Source organism: Malaclemys terrapin, chromosome 17 (assembly GCF_027887155.1).
Source record: "Malaclemys terrapin pileata isolate rMalTer1 chromosome 17, rMalTer1.hap1, whole genome shotgun sequence".
NCBI classification, from domain to species: Eukaryota; Metazoa; Chordata; order Testudines; family Emydidae; genus Malaclemys; species Malaclemys terrapin.
Window position 1 is genome coordinate 18806290 of NC_071521.1, and position 22301 is coordinate 18828590.

The 22301-nt window shown below is 46.9% G+C and overlaps 1 protein-coding gene across 1 annotated transcript in view; it reads right to left on the reverse strand.

The window, feature by feature from the left end:
• Nucleotides 1-22301, reverse strand: part of CACNA1B (calcium voltage-gated channel subunit alpha1 B) — a 508111-nt gene that overhangs the window by 108555 nt on the left and 377255 nt on the right. The window contains exons 19-24 of the mRNA XM_054007857.1: nucleotides 18865-19686; nucleotides 11924-12141; nucleotides 9723-9849; nucleotides 5352-5481; nucleotides 2809-2868; nucleotides 62-168 (exon numbers count right to left, since the gene is read on the reverse strand). Of these exons, the coding sequence (XP_053863832.1) occupies nucleotides 62-168; nucleotides 2809-2868; nucleotides 5352-5481; nucleotides 9723-9849; nucleotides 11924-12141; nucleotides 18865-19686 (1464 nt within the window). The remainder of the gene's footprint in view (nucleotides 1-61; nucleotides 169-2808; nucleotides 2869-5351; nucleotides 5482-9722; nucleotides 9850-11923; nucleotides 12142-18864; nucleotides 19687-22301) is intronic.

Below are 22301 nucleotides of genomic sequence, written 5' to 3' on the forward strand. Positions count from 1 at the left end.
GCCACATCTACCCTCCTCTCTCCTTTCCTGGAAATTCAGATTCTAAAGAAAAGCTACTTACGAGAAGGCAAATGCCACCAGGGCCCCACTGACCACAATAAAATCCAAGATGTTCCACAGGTCACGGAAATAGGAGCCAGGATGAAGCAGCAGCCCCAGGTCAATCATCTTCAGAGGAAACAAATTAACATGCCACATGTAAAAACACAGGAACCAGCTCCAAATACAGATGTGCAGCAGGGATATGTATTATCTGCAATGAGGTGAAACCCTATATCCTTAATCAAATGATTTCGGTCCCTTCACAAAACCGCCTTCTAAAACATAAGAACAACCATACTGGGTCAGACCAGAGGTCCATCTAAGCCCAGTATCCTGTCTTCTGACAGTGGCCAATGCCAGGTGCCCCAGAGGGAATGAAGAGAACAGATAACCATCAAGTGATGTTGTCACCCATTCCCAACTTATGGCAAACAGAGGCTAGGGATACCATCCCTGCCCATCCCGGCTAATAGCCATTGATGGACCTATCCTCCATCAATTTATCTAGCTCTTTTTTGAACCCTGTTATAGTCTTGGCCTTCACAACATCCCCTGGCAAGGAGTTGCATTGTGTGAAAAAATACTTCCTTTTGTTTGTTTTAAACCTGTTGCCTATTAATTTTATTAGGTGACCCCTAGTTCTTGCGTTATGAGAAGGAATAAATAACACTTCCTTATTTAATTTCTCCACACCAGTCATGATTTTATAGACCTCTATCATATCCCCTCTTAGTCGTCTCTTTTCCAAGCTGAAAAGTCCCAGTCTCATTAATCTCTCCTCATATGGCAGCCATTCCATGCTCTTAATCATTTTTGCTGCCCTTTTCTGAACCTTTTCCAATTCTAATATATCTTTTTTGAGAAAGGGCAACCACATCTTCATGCAGTATTCAAGATGTGGGTGTACCATGGATTTATATAGAGGCAATATGATATTTTCTGTCTTATTATCTATCCCTTTCTTAATGATTCCCAACATTCTGTTTGCTTTTTTGACTGCCGCTGCACACTGAGTGGATGTTTTCAGAGAACTATCCACAATGACTCCAAGATCTCTTTCTTGAGTGGTAACAGCTAATTTAGACCCCATCATTTTATACACATAATTGGGATTATGTTTTACTTTGCATTTATCAACATTGACTTTCATCTGCCATTTTGTTGCCCAGTCACCCAGTTTTGAGAGATCCTTTTGTAGCTCTTCGCAGTCTGCCTGGGACTTAACTATCTTGAGTAGTTTTATATCAAAAGTTACACAGTAGTGATGTTTTTGTTTTTGACAGGTTTTCAGTAGGGGAGAGGGAGGTTTGCTTTTTGTAATTTAGCGAGAGAAGTTAGTATTTCCGAAGCAGATAATGTTGACTAGAGTCAGGAGCAGTGCAAGCGTAATGCCGGCAGACCCCGGTTGCTGGGATCGAACCGGAGACCTCTGGAGCTTAGTGCATGAACCTCTACTGCATGAGCTAAAAGCCAACTGACTGTTAGCTAAGGCAGTAGAGCAGACTCAATCCCTCTCTTTAAGTGGTCTCAGTGCCACTAGATGGGACAGAACACCACACCCAGGAGGTGTGTGGGTTACATACTTCCCCTAGCTGAGGAAGCGTGTCCCAAGCTTCAGAATCTTCCCAGTTGAAATCCCGGACGAGCCCTCACTTGTAACGCAGACAGACCCCGGTCGCCGGTGGGCAGGATCAAACTGTGGACCTCTGGAGCTTAGTGCATGAGCCAAAAGCCAAATGGCCCTTAGCTAAACCTGTAGAGCAGGCTCATTAATCTCTAAGTGATCTCGATGCCACTAGATGGGACAGTACACGACACCCAGGAGGCGTGTGGGTTACACAAGCAGATGCTCTGTAAGCTTCCTTATTTTGCCAGTGCACTCCATGATTGTCAATCCCCTTAATTTTCCACTTCCTGGCCTTTTCCTATGCCACATTGTGTGGTATTTTGTTACAATGAACACATATTAGAGATTATGGCGAGAATAGGGCAATTTGGATCCATTCTTGTAATTTGGTCTTCTCTTAAATATACGTTCACCTGTACTGTTTACTTTCTCATTGTTTAATACATACATACTGTAGTGTACTGGTCTTATGCACTTTGTCAAATACACAACATTAAATTAAATAACATCCACAGAGGCCTCTCTGCTGGAAGTTACTTGGGGGCCAAACTACCTGACTATAATAGGTAGAGAGAGCTGCCCAAGGAAGAACAAACTGTAATAAATTCCTTGTGTTTGGAACCCCATCAGTGGCAATATCCCCCCAAATGTGATCCCCTCCCTTTCTGTTCTTATGTGTGAGATGAAATAGTGAATGTTGACCTTTGAATAATCGTCACTGAGCCTCAGAGTTTACACCTGATTGAGATGAATGGGGCTGTTCGCACTTCTTAGAAGTAGGGTTCCGAGTAGCTGCAGACTCACGCTGACATTTCTGCATCACACTCCAGTCACATTTTTGAGATTTTCTTCATAACCATAACAGCAAGAAACTTTTTTTTTTTTTTAAGACAAAAGTTGAGATTTTGGAGAACAAGACAGTAGCTACAGAAAGATGCTGGTATGATGGACGGGTGTGTGCCAGCTGTTTCCAAGCCCTGTTCATAATGGGTAGAACTTCTTACCATCAATATTTTCCTACACGCATGAGAAATATCTCATTTTCTACAAGCCCTGTTCATATCACTTGCTCTGGACACCTGAAAATATACCACAGTGAATCTGAAAAGTTGAATAAATACCCACGGTGATATTCTTACCTTTATCACCATCTCGAAGGTAAAGACACCCGTAAATATATAATCCAGATACTTCAGCGCCTAAGTCAGAAAGAGAAATCTGTATTTAAAGGAGACTAAGCACAGAATCACTGAAATGATCTGCCCAAAAAGAGTGTATGGAAGGCCAATTCCAGCAGTGGCATATTTACCAAGGTGTCATTGCATAACACCCATTTTATGGGATGCTTTCAGGTAGTTTAGACCACAAATTTGAGTTCCCTCCATGGAACTGAAACAGTATTTTTTTTACAGAAGAAATCATTGTCCGAACGCTCGTGTGCACGTGTGAGAGATCATCTGTGTGCACATGTACGTAGCAGGTTTAAAATAGCAAAGTGAATACACTTTAAATCACAATATTTGAAAATCTTTTCCGAATTTGCTTCCCTGCCAACACCTTTGTACAAATGTGCTTCCCTCTGCAATAGTTGATGATAGCATTGCTAATGCCTCTTGAGTGTAAGGAAGAGATATACATCCCCTGGTTTAGAGCAGTGGTTCTCAAACTTTTGTACTGGTGACCCCTTTCAAATAGCAAGCCTCTAAGTGCGACCCTCCCTTATAAATTAAAAACACGTTTTTATATATTTAACACCATTATAAATGCTGGATGTAAAGTGGGGTATGGGGTGGAGGCTGATAGCTTGCGACCTCCTGAGGGGTCCCGACCCCCAGTTTGAGAACCCCTGGTCTAGAGCATAAACCAACCTCTAACTAGCAAGTATTAGGAAGAAACTTTCCCCATAGCTAGTTTATTTCATAGCTGCCTATTTCAGGGTTTCCTGAATCCTTCCCTGAAACCTCTGGAACTGGCCAGATTGGAAACAGGCTATGAGATGAGGTAGTCCCCTTATCTGATCCAATATGGCAATTCCTATGTTCTGAGGAATGCAACTCCTGATTTGTTTTAGGGGTTAGGAAAAGGCAGAATCCTGAACTCAGGCCTCAGTAAGTAAAACACCTGCCAGTTCACAACTATAAATTAGATAATCTTCTTGGTAAACTGCTTTGGATTTTAAGAGTGAAATTTTCAGTCCCCAGTCTCTGGTTTTGTTTTACACTTGCAATTGACTGCATCTATTTTGTGTATACACAAAAAGAAGAACAGGAGTACTTGTGGCACCTTAGAGACTAACAAATTTATTAGAGCATAAGCTTTCGTGGATGCATGCATCCGAAGAAGTGGGCTGTAGTCCACGAAAGCTTATGCTCTAATAAATTTGTTAGTCTCTAAGGTGCCACAAGTACTCCTGTTCTTCTTTTTGCGGATACAGACTAACACGGCTGTTACTCTGAAATTCGTGTATACAGTTTGTGCAACAAGTCAGGCAGCTGGAGCCTGCTGTATTTGTTGCTAATTTAGGGCCAGATACCTCTGATACCCTTGATAACAGGGCTACTCACGGAGTAAGGTGTTACTGAAGAGCAAGAGTATTTGAATCTGGGCCTGTAGGTTAATATAGCTTTCATTCTCAAAAGTCACATGAGATGAGTGGGGAGGTTTGGTAATCATCTTAATTCTAGTGACTAGCTGACACAGCATCTCAGTATCCTGATCTAAATACGTATGATATGGAGTAGATACGTTCCAAGAAACCCAATGGGTACCTATGTGCTAACACAACAGGTGCCCAGCCATCCAATCTGTGACTGCAGCTGTGAGGTTTGTGTGTAGATATCAGGTGCATGCCCATTTGTGTGTGCATTATCACTTGGGTGTGTAAGCTCAGAGTCTGGTTTGAAACCTGTTGAAAACTGGGCCCTAAATGTATTTTTCTGTACTTGTTTAAAAACAAAATAGCCATCCGGTGCTGGTCCTAGTGGTTACTGTTGTGCCAAACCATTCAGGAGAAGCCACTCTGACGTCTGGCATCAGTCTCTTGCTTTCTGTACTACAGACGATGAAAATCCCCTGGCAGTGTACTCCACCCTCAGGAGCGTGGAAATGCCTCCCACTGCTCAGCAGTGATCCCTCTGGCTGGTGAAGGCACAGCCTTTCCAGGTTTCCAAGGCAGCTAGCATCAATCGACAGCTAAGACACAGGTTCTCAAAGGTGGATGGGGTTCAAACAGAGGAAAGGGCCAGAGAATCTCAGTGCTTGTAGTAGGGAAATTGACAGACCAGATTGTTGGTATAAATGACTAGCCACTACTTTGGAAGGCCATGCAAGTAAAAAGTTCAATGTTGGCTCTGCAACGCTTTTCAGAAGGAGACATGAAATCTGAGAGCTGTCATTATGTTAGTGTGAGTCTCACCCTAATTGATACCTATCCGGCCTCAGTGCTAGCCAGATTTGGTGGCTATTTTCTTCTCTCTGTATTGCACTTGGCTGTCAGGGGTGCAGATCTTACTTCCAGAGGGTCCCAGGTTTGCACTCCCAACCCCAGTGTCACCCACTGATAGCACATGTTGATATCACTGGATGGAACCCCCACACTCTGCAATCTGTGTTGTTCTGCTGTCCACACCTCCTACCAGAGAAGCAAAACAATCATCTTCTGGTTGCCTTGGTCACTACTCACATCATTCCTTGGAGACTCAGCTTGGACAGGGTCTTCGGCAGCCAGGGCAATGCTGCTCAGTGCTATGACGATGAGGATGACCATCTCAAAGTAGCGCATGTTCACAATGTAATGAAACAGGCGTCGGATTCTGAAAGAACAAAGAAATAAAAGAAAGCAGATGGAAGCACTGGCATTGCTACTGTCCCTCTGTGTCTGCACCACAGTGTTTGTGGCTTGGGGGGCGGGTGGGGAGCACGTTGCTTATCAAGAATATCAGCTTTGGGAATTTTATTATGGTTATAGCGGGAACTGGGAGTCATGACTACTGGGCTTTATTCTTTGATCTGCCACCAACTTGCTGCGGGACATTGGGCAAGTCACTTCTCTTCACCTCACTAATCCATCTGTGAGATGGTGATAGCGGTATTAGATATCCCAGGACCATCAAGAACTTTAACTTATTGGGGCACAATTTTGCAGACCTTACTAAGGGCTAATCTTGATGGGACACTAGTGTGTCGCTACCCGGGGCATGAAACTGCAGCACGCTACCTTGACGTGCAGCAACTACAGTGCACTAAAAGTTCTGTAGCACGCTTTGCCGTCCTCCTATTTCCAACAGCAGTACGAGAGAGTGCACTATGGACTTTCAATGAGCCGTAGCAGTGTCCATATGGGACACCCCAGCTTGCCATGCACTGACATCCCCTGTATGCATAAGGCTTGACTTGATCCTGTTCAGTTTAGTGGCAAAACTTGAATGATGCAGGGTCAGTACCATAGTACTGTAGTACTTACTCATGCAAGAAATTCCTTTGAATGAAGAATCAGACCTTCAATGTTTGCTATGTGCTTTGAGATCCTCAGATAAACAGTGTTTTATAACTGCAATGTAATGTTTTTATTCTCTCTCTCTCTCCAGGCATCTCTACCACGCTCTTTAATACAATATTTCAGAGCTGGACAACTAGTTCATAACCAGTAATTTATTTGATAAATTTAACCTCTTTTTATTGTGACTCATCTACAAGAAAATTGTGAAACTCTGGTATTTCTATATCATTCAAAACTATTCACAAATTCTTTCAGCAAATAACTCTTGATTGGCACTCAGTTGCAAATGTTTAATTGCAAATATGCAAAATAATAAATGTGCATGGTGTTGGTTAGTTAATAATAAACTTGGTATTGTTTCTATTCCCAGATTGGATGATGTATGTAACTAACCAACAGCCCTAAATTATGATAGGAGCATATATTTAGCAAATATTTGAGCAGTGGATTTTAAAATTCCCTTTTTGCAAGTATTTACTTTAGTAATTCCTGTTGCTAGATTAGTAATGGAGAGTGAATGTAAAAGGGGCACAAAACAACTGAAGTGAACTTGTTATGAAAAAATACTGAAATAACAGTCATAGAAATGTTTCACAGAGTTCCCCAAGCTCTAGTTATGCATCTTACAATAAGGCAGAACTATCCTGATGTTCAAGGACTCTAAAGAAGTGAAATTACCCACAACGTTTGTAACTTTAACTTACATGTTGAATTTGGATTAATCAAAGAAATAAGTAGTTATTTTTGGTTATTTGTCATTCATAACAAGTACTGAGATGCTGAAATATTTGTAAACTATGACTGGGCATGTTATAAATAATTTTCTATGTGCTTTTTTAAAACATTGGTACTTTAAAAACCATCTATTTAAATTATATTTTTCAAAAATGCTTTGTGCTCTGGGCAATACAACAGAGCTTGGGAAGATAATCATCTAGAAAGAGATACTGTGAAAAAATATCCCACCCTTCAAAAATAGAAAGGAACTGTTTTATGAAATAGAATCAGAGGTGTGAACCTACACCCAACCTTCACCTGTGTAGACCCAGAAAAAACTTGTGTTTTCTTCCTCTTCCTTCTCGAGACCTTTGGGTGCTTCTGACCATTTTACTGTGACATTTCATTTCAATCAGTTTGTAGCCCTTCTTACATTGAAAGTAACTTTCTGAATGTAAAGGGGCTCAGTAACCCGATGAAATCATCCAATTGACACACACCCAGAGCTAGATTCTGGCCTTTTCAGCTGGGATGTGCGGTGCGGGGTACTAAGGAACAACACGGCAGCGGGAGAGCTCGGGAGGAATTCTGGCTGAGTCTCCAGGGGAGCATATGTTCCACAGATAGCTGCATTACTCTTGCACATCACTCTGTGTCTGGCCGATCTCGTCCTTGCTTCTCCCTGTAGCCCCAGCCACAACATTTGCAGGGATCCATGTATGTGCTCTACAATGGGACTGCATTTGGCACCTTCATGGGAGGCATCTTGTGGCCTCCTCATCTTGCTTAACCTTCACAGTGCTGGGCCCCGTATGGCCTTGTATGTTAATGCCTACTTTGCCCATATATGGTCCCATGCAGGGCCGGCTCCAGACACCAGCCTGGCAAGCAGGTGCTTGGGGCGGCTGCTCCGGAGAAGGGCGGCATATCCAGCTATTCAGTGGCAATTCGGCAGATGGTCCCTCACTCCCGCTCGGAGCGAAGGACCTCCCGCCGAATTGCCGCCGCAAATCGCGATCGCGGCTTTTTTTTTGGCTGCTTGGGGTGGCCAAAACCCTGGAGCCGGCCCTGGTCCCACGAACTATGTATTACACTGTTGGTTGGTTTTTTTCTTAGGGGGGGGTCAGGAGAGGGGGGATTAATAGAGCACAGAGGATACTAGAATATGGGGCTCAAAGCTTTCTGCAAGATGGGGTAACAGAAGAAAAAGGGGGGGTGTTTGGGGAGTTACCTGAAAAAAGGTTGAGAACACCTGTCCTGCTCTCACTGGTCTGTACCAGGCTACAGGCAGCCCATTCTCAGCCCAGGACTTTGTATTCTTTTTGCTATTGCAGCTTAGTAACGTTATCAGGTGTTTCACAACCTAAGACTCAGTCCAGGCAGTCAACCCACAGCTGAGGCAAAGCAGATCAGGCAGCCAAATATCCGAGGCAGAATAATGTTTCAAATCAAGCCAGCCAGGATCCAAGCCCCATCATTCCCACACTTCTTTGTTCCCAGAAAGTTCATCATTCTTTTGTACCATGCTGTGTGCACATCTGATCAAACTCTTCCCTCACACTGACTGTGTATTATCACATTCATCAAAGGAGGTTTTGTTGTATTTGAAGCTACTGGTTAGAACTGGTACAATGTGTTCACAGCATTCTGAGAAACTGAAATCTCCAATCAGCCACCTCAACCCTCCACGAAGCCTTAATGACAGCTGAAGGAACAAACCACAGAAAATGTAGAAGGGGAAATCAGATATTTCTTTCAAAGTAGAGAAGCCCATGCTGACAATGGGTAGAGGACTGAGCCCTCAATTCGTTTCCTATAGGCTACTGAACAGCAGTCAGATTGCTAACGGTCTGGGCTCCTTTGTAGCTATAGTTTGTATTGAAAGATACTCTCCATATTTATTTCCAATGTATTCCAACTACACACACACTCATAGTCAGGTCATCTTGGTGAATGTGATTATAGCCCAGAGCTGTGAAAAGCAGATCTAATCAGGGTTTAATCCAGAGAGAAATGATCACAAATAGTGCAAGCAATCCTCGGAGGTGGCAAAGATTCCAAACCTCTGCTCCAGACCCACGTTACTGCTTGAAATGACTCCCAGCCCGTTATGCTAGAACTCCTACGGCTCATGATGATGTACCTGTCTAGTCCTGCGGCACTTGGGAATGACACGGTTCTCTACGTGCAGAGTCAAAGTGCAAAGCTACCCATGAGACACAGATGCTGCAAGCAACAGAAGTGCTATAACCCCAACAGACCCTATATGTTATACTCAGCCTCAGCTCATGAAGAAATACTTGCAATGTCCCAGAAATTCAGCTTCTATGGTGATGTGGGGCTACAGGGCTGGCAAGAGGACCACATCCTCCAAGGGAAGGTGTTTGTGGAGCCAGGCTGCATTCGCTGGTCTCAAAAACACTTTCCCTCAGCCCTTTGCTCCTCATAACGCCTCTTCTTCTACTGACATTCCATCCTCCAAAACAGATCTCTGACAAAGGTATGTGCTCTTGGTCAGACTGGAAATTCAGAGGAGCAATCTACAATAGCGAGCTCATAGTCTCCACCCATGGATCACTGAACAAATATTCATTAACTTGACCATCAGAAGCTCAGACTTCTTCCGGGATTTGCCCCCCTCTTTTCCATTGGTAATTTATTACCTCAGGAAAGCCCAACTCAAATGATGCATCTGGTTCGTAGGCCAGTCAAGCTACATACTTAGTTTTCCAATGGATTTGACTAAACATAGATCAAGTAAATGTACATTATTTTTCTCTGCATATTCACACACACATGCACAAGACAGAAAACGCACCATGGTGGTAGAAGACTTACGGGTTTGTAGGGCTTAAGATAAACATGGAGCTATAAGGCAGGATTGGCTTAGGCCCATTTTTTGTCAAGTCCTCAATCTCCATATCTTTCTTCTCTTCCGTTTTACTTTCAAATTCAACGTTGTTCACTACAAAGTGAATTGAAGGAAACAGGCATCAAACAGGTCAAAAATGTAAACACATCCCATTCATAAATGTTCTACAACTGCTGGATATACAGACAAGGCCGCTTGTGTACAGAAAAGCAGCTTTCAAACATGCTGATGAAGTACAATGAACGTACTGTCTGTTGTTAGCATGGCTATTTATTATAGTAGAATATACAGTACAAAGAAATTATTCCTTAACTGCTTCACTGATGAGCAATATTTCAGAAATGACTGGGAAATGCCCCAATGCGGGCAAATCTTAAGGGTTTTTTTTTTTAAAGGGTCTGTCAAGACGGGCATTGAAATTTGATCCCCAACAACCGGCTAGCTCTGGAATCCAGTAGGTGAGGACAGAGAATCAGATAATGAGCCTAACTGGCAGCAGGCTCCTGAATCTTTTGATGCATGGGATCTGAACCAGCAGCGGGGAGGGATCTGGAAGGCTCAAATAAGCAAGCTGTAGCTATGCCTTGATAATTCTGGGATTGAGAAAAGCCTGAACTTCTCCGTGTTAGGAGTTACTGAAGTCAGATGCCCAAAACATGACCCAGAGACCCTGTTTGTGCGGCATGCTCTTTTCTTAGCCAAAGACCAGCTGCATACGCTGGCCAATCAGGTCACACGTCCAAAAAGACATTCTCTTGTGATGCGTTAGCTGAGATTTTGTGGTTTACCCACCGAACCTATACTTCCTATTCCTCCGCCCCAACCAACCGCTATTTCAGCATGAACGAATGACAGATCTCCTAAATCCTTTTCCAAAACATGCGGAGTAAATTCCTTACTAATTCTCAGATCAGATATATGTCAACGTCACAAGGGAAGAAAGAACTAGGGGAGACTGTGGCTGAAAGAGACGTCAGTATCAGAACATAGTAGAATTACTAAACATCTCATATGGCCAAGAGAGTAAAGAGGAAGAGTACAAACAGGGGCCTAAGAGGCACAGTCCAGACTGCTTTAAGCCCAATTACATTTCCTGTATTCCAGGCCCAGCTACCAGCACAATTTACAGCAGCTCCAGGGGCTACTCTAAGCTAGGACGACTTGCTCAGAAAAGCTCTCCAGTCATGCTCCCAGAACATCCCCTTCTTCCCCTGCTCCCTCCCGCCAAGCCAGGGAATGGGGAGGGCTGCTCATAAAGGTCTGTGCCACTGGTATTTTCTAGGAGATCGTTCCACACCCCTTTACACAGATGCTGAAGGGAAGAGACTTGGAGCCTGATGATACAAATCAGACACTACAAAGAAAAAGCTGTATTTAGACTCAAAACGGAAGCAGCCTTCTCATCTTCTTCAGAAAGGGGCCTTGTACCGGTCGTATCCAGGATATAAGCTCAAAAAGGACAAATAACGATCCACCAATTTCTCATTCATGTGCGTCATAATGAAAGAGCTTAGACATGGCACGCCAGCCCTCGTTAATTAGCGCATACTTCGAGTGACAAGCTTTAATCAAACTCTGCTCGCTGTCCCTTCCCTAGCACTCACTTTGGATAAAGGAAAAGCTTTTGGCGTGCCCGGCTGACAGCTGCCCCACAGTAAAGTGACCATCGCTCTGGGGTGACAGGCTGTTTGGTTTCAATAGTCTTGATAGTGACGTATTGGCTGATGTGCTACATGGGGCTGGTCCTAGTCACTCTGAGGGGAGAACCAGTCTACTGGTATTAATAACACACTGTAGTGCTCAGATGTTCTCAAAGTGCTTCACAAACATTTCATGAATTAAAGGCTCACAACCATCTCCCTCTCTTTCATTTGGGGACACTGAGGCAGTAGGGTTTAAAAGGCTTGATTGCCACAAGCGCTGAGCACCCACTGACTTCAGCTGGAGTTGTGGGGGCTCAGCTCTTCTGAAGAATCAGGCCCCAAGGGACTTGCCCAAGAGCAACACACCAAGTCAGTGTCAGGGCTTGTCTACGCAGCGTGGCAATGCGCACCAGAGGGGTGGGATTTCAAAAAAGCTCCGCACCCAACGTGCAGAGCTGTTTTTGAAAATCTGGCCCATGGTCCCCAACTTCCATTGAGACCGGCAGGTTGTCCAAGGCACTCACTTGGTATGACAGTGGTCTCCCCTGGAGGCGCGGTGATGGTGACGGGGATGTTCACAGTGGTGGTTTTGTCCAGTGGTGGCTGAGTCATTCGTGTCACATTCTTCTCGTTGTCAGCATCTTCTGGCTGCTCAGGTACTTTCTGCAGGTAGGTGCTGGGCAGGGTATGAACTGGGACGACGCTCACGCTACCCCCAGCCTCTATCTCACACTGAGTTTCCCTGAGATAGAACAGCAGAGATTATAAACCTCTTTAAGACCAAAGCAGGGAGAAAACCCATGCCCTGCTGCCAGGCCACCACAGGATATGCCTGTCAGATCTTCTCAGCTAAGCCAGGTCAGTCTCTACATGGAAGATCTCTGGGGAAAACTCATACGTCAGTGATTCAGTAAAGCTCCGTCCACGTTGCAGCCTAGAGGTGTGATTCCCCTGTTCACGTACACATACTCGAGCGAACACAGGTATCAATAGCAATATAGCTGCAGCGGCATGGGTACCGAATACAAACCCACCTGAAACGAGTGGGTACGTACTCATACTAGCACCGGCTCAATGAGAGCTGCTGCAAGTACGTGTAGGCGAGCAGGGAATCACACACCGAACTCCGAGTGCAGACGGAGCCGTAGTGACTCTTTCTCCTCGGAGTCCGACTGAACCAGCATCCAAGCATGAGGTTGTTATTATGATGTATTATTGTATTACCTCGGCGCCTGCTAGTCAGAGACATGGACCAGGGCCCCATTGTGCTAGCTGCTGTACAAATGATGTTCGGAGGCTTTGGGCAGCTGGCGGTGCCGTTTGCGTTAATGAGACATAAAACTGAGGTCCCAGCTATGCGCAGTAAGGATCCAACCGGGCACTTTTGCAACAGTAAGCAAATTAGCCTCTCTGTATTGGCCGGATTGCGAATGAGGACATGCCATTCCATCTCCCTGCAGTTTCATTTCAATGTGGTGCGCTTCACTTCCTGACCTAAGCTGTTGTGGAAAGTTGCACTTTGCTGGTAACTAGCTGCTGAGTTCCACTTTAGAAGTGGCTACATTTCAGCAATGAGCAAAGCGGGTATGGCTGATCTATAACATTTGTAAAGTGCTTTGGGATCCAGTTGGAAGGTGCACTATATAGAGATCATCATGTCAATTCCACTCTGTTACCAGGATTCACAGGTGAACTATGCCCACTCCAATGATTCCCAACTTAATTTGTTTCCATTTAGATTAGCAGCGCAATAAAGGCAATTTTGTACTCTTTCCTCATTTCTTTATTAAATATTCTAAATGATTCATGGTGATTAAGTTTTCTATTAATTCTAATAAGAATGAAAGATAACAGAATAGAATGGTTTGTGTACTCTCCTGCAGCCCTTAGATAACAGCAATGCACTGAATGCAGTTGCCCTTACGTGCACACGTATCGTCTTGGACATAATGGACTCATCCTTTTCCCCACTGAGGTCTATGGGAGGTTTGTAATTGACTTCAGTCGGAGTAAGACTGGGCTGTTGAAGCTATTTTTAATGAGAGAAAATTAGCCAGGGCACTTAAGTTTTCCAGCACTTTAACTGCTGGCTGAATAATGCCCAGAAAGGGACTGGGGTTTAATGTGTCACTTCTAATACAGCAGCCCTGCCTTAGTAAGGCGCTGCGAAAGCAGCAGCAAGTAGGAGCCCAGTTGCTAGTGCGAGACGTGAACGTACAACCTTCTAGCCCATACATGGAGCGCATCCCACGGAGTCACGCGGATTGATTAGTTAAGTGCTGTAAATGACTCTCGGGTGTATTCTCAGATTTCAGGCACTGTTCAAAAATCTTTAACCTGTCACAGAAATTGAGCCTCAAGGGGACGCTGGGCACCCAAAATCTATATTTGCCTCATGATACGGTTACAATCAAATACATTCACTCGGGGCAAGAAGTGACTTCAAGCCTTAGCCAGTCTATGGAGTTTCCACCTTTTCCCCATAAGTGTCGCCTTACATTGTTAAGTAGTACAACAAAAGAGACATTTTGGCTCAGGATGGTTCCTGGATTACTCCCAAATGGATCAAACACAGGAAGAAAGAACAGCCTAAAGAGATCATTAACGGTGAAACTGTAGCTACCGCATCTGTGCAGAAATCAATCCCTGCAGAGATTTCGACTGCACAAGCTCACCAAGATTGGGCTCCAAGAGCTCTAAAGGGCTGGAGCATGTTTATGTGAGATGCTGTAATAGCTTGAGAGAGGTGTGAGTGGCCACTTGATCGATTACATATGTTCTTAAAAGCCCCTAAGTGCTTATTAGTGGAACCCCCATTTTAAGGTGCCTGTGAACACCTACTGAGGAATCAGCGTGTGATGGAATCAGGGTAGTAAGTGGCTATTGTGCTTAGCCTAAGACACTCTGAGGCTGGGTCTACACTACCCGCCTGAATCGGCGGGTAGAAATCGATTTCTCGGGGATCAAATTATTGCGTCTTGTCGGGACGTGACAATCGATCCCCGAATCGACGCTCTTACTCCACCAGCGGAGGCGGGAGTAAGCGCCGTCGACGGGGAGCCGCGGAGGTCGATTTTGCCGCCGTCCTCACAGCGGGGTAAGTCGGCTCCGATACGTCGCATTCAGCTACGCTATTCGCGTAGCTGAATTTGAGTATCTTAAATCGACCCCCCCAGTAGTGAAGACCTGCCCTGAGACATATTCAGCTTCAAATTAAATTCATTTACAAACTACAACAGAAATTCACATGCACAAAAAACTGTCAAGGATCTGACAACAGCGTGACATGAAAGCTGTCTGGATACTGCAGACACGGAAGGCAAGATTTTGATCATCCATACACTGGTATACATCTGAAGTTTTCACAGAAAGGACTTCATGGGGATTACTCTGGATTTGTAGCACACTGTAACTGAGACCAGGGGGCCAGATTCTCCTGCTCTCATCTGCAGCTGTGTAGTGGGAGGGGAGGAAACAGTCTTTCAGAAGGACCAGACAAAATTTCAGTCCCTCTCTGCTACCCTGGGGGGTGCACGGTGACCAAGAAAAGATTGGGAAATAGACCCCTCCACTATGTACAGTCCCCAATGCACACTGGGGAACTCCAGGAGACACCCCCACCTTACTACAGGCACAAAATAGCTCAGAATATGGCCCACTGAATATGCACGCCCTCCTGTGCTGTGGCTGGCTGCCTGGAAACCAAGCAGCGTTCTGTGGGTTAAGCGTAACAACGTTCCATCCTGCAAGGGACATGTTCCACTTTCATCATTCACTAAAAAGGGATTTCTCCCCACTGCTCCCCACTCACCATTTAAGAGCAATCATTTTGCAATGCCATAATGAAGCATCTCGCCTTCTGATGTCAAAGTGCTCTACAAGCATTCACTAACGTAACCTCCTAACTCCCCCTGTGGCAGGTCAGTGTTACAATACTCATTGTACAGATGAGAAAATAAAAGATCCCTCCTGTTCTCAGCCGATCGTGGCACACGATAGTTTAGCCTTCTGAGGACTGCAATGCTTTGGTGTACTGTTGGTTGCTGGATTTAGTGTGTGGGTTCCGGGTGGCCTGTGGCGGGCAGGAGGTCAGACTAGATCAGAGGTTCTCAAACTGGAGGGCGGGCTCCCCGGAGGGGTGCGGAATGTGTTCTGGGGGTGCGTGAGAAGCTTTAGGAAGAAAATGTACTGTGCACGTTTTACTCACAGCAATGAATAACGAGCAAAGCTGATTCCTCCAGACATAGCGGGTCCTCAGGTGGCGCTGTGCATTTCGATGGATTTCTGTGACGCTTGCCTAGCATTCTACAAAGCTGTTGCCATCTGTACGTTAATCCATTTGCTACGAGGTGGTGCGCACGCATGCACCACACTCACAGGTTTGCTTTTGTGCTTATTACACTGGATCGTTGGCTCTGTTCAAATCAAGGCCTTACTGTTCTGAATATTTAGGGAGAGTCACACGTTGATTTGTTTTTACTGGTCTATGTACTTGTATGGCGGGGAGCGGGGCACAAACGACCACAGACACAAAGAAGGGGGACGCAATCGAATACGTTTGAGAACCACGGGACTAGATGATCTGGTGGTCCCGTCTGGCCTTAAACTCCACGATTCTGTGAAAGTACGGGACCTGCAATTATGCACTAAGCCTCTTGGGGGCGTAGCACACAGAGACACAGCCCGCAGGGTAGGAGCCTATCGTGGACAGACCAGATGTCTTTTTAAAAAATAGGTTCCAGCTCAACCAAAAGTCACGCACTTCACTGCGGGAATTACTGGGTGAAATTCGATGGCCTGTGATATGCAGGAGGCCTAGCTGGCTAGTTCCTTCTGGCCTTACAACCTACAACTCTATCTAGGGTTACCATACGTCCTCTTTTTCCCGGACATGTCCGGCTTTTCGGCAGTCAAACCCCCGTCTGGGGGGAATTGCCAAAAAGCCGAACATGTCCAGGAAAATGACGGCTCTGCTCCTCTCCGACTCTTCGGCTCTGTTTAAGAGCCGAGCTGCCCGAGCGCTATGGGCTTCAGGCAGCCCCCTTGCCTCCGGACCCCAGCCACCAGCCGGGCACTTCCCCTCCCGGGCTCTGGCGGCGCAGGGTCCGGAGGCACGGGGGCTGCCTGAAGCCCATAGCGCTCGGGCAGCCCGGTTCTTAAACAGAGCCGAAGAGTCGGGGAGGAGCAGAGCCGCCACGGCTGGAGGCTCTGCTCCTCTTCGGCTCTGTTTAAGAGCCAGGCTGCCCGAGCGCTACCGGCTTCGGGCAGCCCCCATGCCTCCGGACCCTGCGCCGCCGGAGCCCGGGAGGGGAAGTGCCCGGCTGGGGGCGCAGGCTCCGGAGGCATAGGGGCTGCCCAAAGCCCGAGCGCTACCGGCTTTACGGTTTCCCGGGCAGCCTCCAGACCCTGCGCCCCCGGCTGGGCGCTTCCCCTCCCGGTCTCCAGCTGCGCTGGGGAAGCGCTGGCCGGGGGCGCAGGGTCTGGGGGCTGCCCGGCAAACCGTGAAGCCGGTAGCCCTGGGGCAGCCCTTTCCCCATGGCTGGGAGTGGGAGGGAGGAGGGGGCGGAGTTAGGGCGGGGGAGGGGCGGAGTTGGGGCGGGGCTAGGGGTGGGGAAATGGGCGGGGCCAGTGCCCGTGGAGGGTCCTCTTTTTTTATTTATTAGATATGGTAACCCTAATTTGCACCCTTCTGATCCTCGGCTGTTCGGGGAGTCTGGGTGACCTCAACAGGACTTAGGCAGCCCTAGGGGTTACCAATTTAAGCAAAGGAGAAACAGAACACTTTTATTTCAAAATCAGACCGCCCACACGCAGACTTGCACCAATATAACATCAGGTACGAATTAAAAACCATTTCGTTATTGTGATGCCAGTTAGTGCACAGAGCAGCCCTGGGACAGAATGGGTTACCAGGCTTAAGGCCTAATTCTCCACCACCTTGCAACAGCCGCAGCCTTTTACAACTCTGCAAAGTGCATGCAAACATTACCAATCAGAATAGCTTTGTTGAACACTTTGCACAGGTGTAAAAGACTGCGTAAGGCACAGAAGAATCAGACCCTCCCAGAGAACTTTGCACTGCAATCAGGAGGTGTATGTCTACCCACCTCCTAACTGCAGTGTAGACACACCCTGGGTCTGAGAAGCAAGGAGGCACTGATGTCATAAACCTTAACATGGCAAACATACGGGCTGGTTCCCTTCTCACGGACACAGACGCAAGTCAGGAGTAACTCCACTGAATTCAATGGCGCTACAGCCCATTGGCGTGCCACTGAACCGAGAGCAGAATCAGGCCCATAGCGTTTGCATGCGTGTAATTTCACTTGTAAACAGATTCACCTCCAATGCTGTCAATTAGCTCTACAACCTTGAAAATACAGCCTAGCTGTGCCCAGAGTGGAGGGGAGCTTATGGCAGGGCAGTGACAGTTGTGTTGTGTAGAAGTTAGCAAACCTATCTCCACTGAGAAGGGCAAAACCCTAGTACCGAGACACTTTTCACATGCTCCAAAGTGCAGTGCCATTGGGGGCTTATTTTGCCCCGTGCAGATCATGTGACATTCTAGAATGATGTATTCAACCCTAAATATTAATACAAGGGCAGCCAAGGCAACTAGACACCCCAACAGGCCCCCAGACTACGCCTTACAACACTGTCATTACAATGCCGTAGGCCATCAGAGAGACAGAGGGGATGGATACACATTATCAAGGAACAGCTTGGCATTTCCACAGGCTGGGTCCGTGAGACGCACAGGCCATGGAACCTGTGCTGGCTTCTGACAATGACTTTCACTCAGCAGTCAGCTTTCTGCTCCACCCCGGACATTTCGCCATGAGGAAAGGTGGGAAATCAGTTGGGAAGAGGTGACAAAATTGCTTAGATTGCAAGGCCTTTGGGGCAGGGGCCATCTTTTTGTCCATGTTTGTACAGCACCTAGCACCCGGGGGTCCTGCTCCATGACTAGGGCGCCTACATGCTGCAGTAACACAAATGATAAATAAGAACAGTAACAATACTCTGCTAAGTTAATACTACAGTATGATACAATCGTAGTCCAACACACTGTTAAAAGCAACGGGGCTCAATTCATTCTGCTGGCGCAACCATGAACACGTCTGCCATGCTGGGAAGCATGCCAGGAGCAGGGGCCCAGTCGGGCAACTCTTCATCAACCCTCACTCTGCCAGAGGCCCTAGACAGGGAAAGGCTTAGGCCAGGCCAGAGACATCCTAGTTCAACACCACTTCAAGGCAGTATTGACCAGAGGAGCTCTGACCAAATTGTAAAGTTGTCCTTTAGGGGGAACAGCCCCTCTTGGCATGGGGAGGGTGTGGCTCTGTCCTCTTGCCCCTGTGGGGGTTCGGAGCCCACAGTGCTATTGAGAATGACTGGTGAATACTGCAGTGAGTCCCCCACAGCTGACATATGGACAAGGTCTGTGTGTGCAGTGCTGACTTACCTGGGCTGATGGTTCTTAAGATCTTTCTCCCCAGCCTCTCCTTCCTTCTCCCCATTCTCCTTCTCCACCGACTCATACGTCGACAGAGCTCTGTGCCGGATCTTGTATCGTCTGTGGGGCTCTTCCCCATTCTCTCCTTTCAAGCCGGGATCGCCTTCCCGGTTCCCTGACCTTGACCCTCCTCGGTGACGTGAACGCCGCTCGCTTCTGGCACCGTTGGCTGTCCCATTGCCTTCCTTTGCTTGTCTCTCCGCTGAGTGCCGGTGAGGCCGGTGCCGCCGGTACTCCTTCTCAGCCCCTTCCTCCACGGAGCCTCGACGATGATGCCTTTTACCCCCTTCCTGACTTCTGTTGCGCTCGCTTTTTCCTTCCTTGCTGCCCCCCTCTGCCTCTTTGCTGCGGCTCCTGTGCTGCCTGTGTCGTTCCTCCTTATTGTTCGTGCCAGACTCCCCGTTCTCATCCTTGGCCACGTCGCTCTTCTCCTGCTCTCCCATCTTGTCTTTATCCCGATGCCGGTGGTGCTTTCGTGGCACTTCTGCATTGTCGGCAGAGGTGGCCTTGGCCTGCTCTGTCTCCTGAACGTCCACCGGGCTTAGCTTACCGACGTTGTTCCGCCCTTCGGTCCTCGGCTCTACCACCAGAGGACGATCCAAATGGGTCTTCATGTCTGGCCGGATGTGGAGGGTGGTAGCATAGCGCACCCGCTCCTCCGGATCGAGCTCATTGTACAGCGCCTCGCAGCTGGCCCGGAAATTGTGCATCCGGATCTGGCTGGTCCTCTGTTCCCAAACGGACTTGGATTTGGAGGAGTTCTGCTGTTTGCTGCAGAACAGAGGAGAAAAATAATAAGGAGATAGTCAGCATCAGGTCTGGCTCCACTTCTCCAAAAGAAATTTTAAACGAAAATGTAAATTTCTAGCCGAGACAGGGAATTGTAGGGTTGAGCCAAAGAAAACATAGGGATGAAGATAGAATGACTAGTGGAAAACACATGAGCAGATAAAGCTAGTGGGGTCACCAGAGTGCTAGTGACATCCCCACACACAACTGGTACTATAAGAAAGGGCTGTTTTGAGTTCTAAAACATGGCCATCCCATGGTCTAGGGGTGTGTACAATTGGCACAACGAAAGCCACTTCTCCTGAAAACCGTTGTAACTTTCCAAATCCCGCCAAATCATCCACTGACCCCTTCCCTAACCAACAGTCTATCCCTGATCACCAGGACAAGCCTGGGAGAATGACTGAACCTCATAGTGCAGGGGTCGGCAACCTTTCAGAAGTGGTGTGCCGAGTCTACATTTATTCACTCTAATTTAAGGTTTCGTGTGCCAGTCATACATTTTAACGGTTTTAGAAGGTCTCTTTCGGTAAGTCTATAATATATAACTAAACTATTTTGTATGTAGAGTAAATCAGGTTTTTAAAATGTTTAAGAAGCTTCATTTAAAATTAAATTAAAATGCAGAGCCCCCCGGACCGGTGGCCAGGTCCCGGGCAGTGTGAGTGCCACTGAAAATCAGCTCGTGTGCTGCCTTCAGCACGCATGCCATAGGTTGCGTACCCCTGTCGTAGTGCAACCTGAAGCTCAATAGATTTTGGATGGTGGAGAACAGAGGCAGGAAGTGGAACCCACAGTCAAGGAGCCCTCACCCAGAATGCCCTGCCCCCAGCCCCCTCACATTTCAACAAAAAAGGAGGTCATTTGAGCAACCCTAGACAATCTGAACTGTCCCATTAGTGCTTGGGGGGAGAGGCAGCCTCTGATATATCCAAAATTCAAGGCACACGCCAGTCATTACCAAAGTGGCATTGATCTCAGCTGCTATGGGAAAAAGTCTGGCAAAGGTGCACGTGAGACACATACAGCTAGTCTGCACCCCGTCACAAGAGGATCTGGAGGATGATACAACACAGATGGGATGAGGACTTCTTTATAACCACATAGCAGCAACCGCAGCCTTGCCAATAAGGACATGCCGATAAGTACTCTACCTAACCAATGAGGCAAGGAGACTATGTACTCCTGTTGGCCTCTTTTCTTTAAACCGGAAATTCTAAAGATTTGGGATCCAATTCTGCTCTCATTTGCACCAGTGTAAAACCAGAGTATGCCCACTGGATTCAAGGGAATTATTCTGGATTTTACACTGACTTAAATGAGAACAGAACTGGCCCTTGGTTCCTTCACAAAAATCCCCTTGCCAAGAAAGGAAATGTTCTCTTCCCTCTCAGACCCCGATCTGCAGCTCTACGGTGTAATCTCAGTTGGGACTTCCCTAGTCAGTCACTGCAGGAAGATGAACCCCTGCAGTGGGACAGGAGATCTCCGAGGCTGACTGACCGCCTTGGGAGAGGCTGTGGAGATGGGAAACCAGAACTGTTTTCTTGACATTCATTCAGGTCTGCTCCAGTGACAGAACAAATCAGAGTGTGAGTTTATGTGCTCTGACTCAGACTGGCAGTGTCTGTCACCATTCTCAGGCCCTACGGGAAGCAGCGTTCAGACGGAGTTATGTCATGCCACGGGAGATGTCGGAAAAGGTTTGCATCTCAGACATCTGCCATGTTTTACTGAGCGTGGTGTCGGCCAGTTTTACTAAAAGAGGCAAAAACGTATGTAAATATTCACTTGGAGGGGATGAGGACAGTCAGGCAGACGAATCTGATTTGACCACAAAATCAGAACGAACACAGCTGATCGCTCAGTTCAAAGCTGAAGGCTTCTCTTTTCTTGGAAGGAGTTTTCTATAGGGTGAGCACAATTTAAGCCAGTGGCCTACCAGCTTAGTGGTTCATTTAAAGAACTGTGTGGTCTCAAAAGGAACTAGAAAGGGAGGCATGGAGAGCCCTCCTACTCTTTCCTGTAACTGACAACCCCGAGTGTCTGCCCAAAGATACCCAACCAGTCGCACCCTGCCTCCTTACATGGGCTGGCTGACATGGGAATTTGAGAAGCAAGTGTGGGATACTCGGTATGGCTCCTACACCTGCATTGCTCTCTCAATTCACAGCTATATAACTGCAGCCTCTACAAAAGTAGTTGCATCCTTGGGCAATTCTCACCTGAGGGGCTGGCAATTTTAAAATCAGGACACGCCACCTTCAGGCCCTCCCAGCAGAAGCTTCCCAGGAAAGAGACAGCACCAGAGCATCTCCTGACTGTCTTGGGATGGATCCACCAGCGTGGGGGCTGCAACCAATAGTCTGGGGTCCCCAGGACAGCGGGGATGGCTTTAGAGTGACCAGATGTCCCCATTTCATAGGGACAGTCCTGATTTTTGGGTCTTTTTCTTATATAGGCTCTTATTACCCCCCACCACCTGTCCCGATTTTTCACACTTGCTGTCTGGTCACTCTAGATGGCTTGATCTGCTGTGTGCTTGGTCTAGAGATCCTAGAGTTTTGCGGAAGCCCACAAACAAGGTTGTGCTAAGG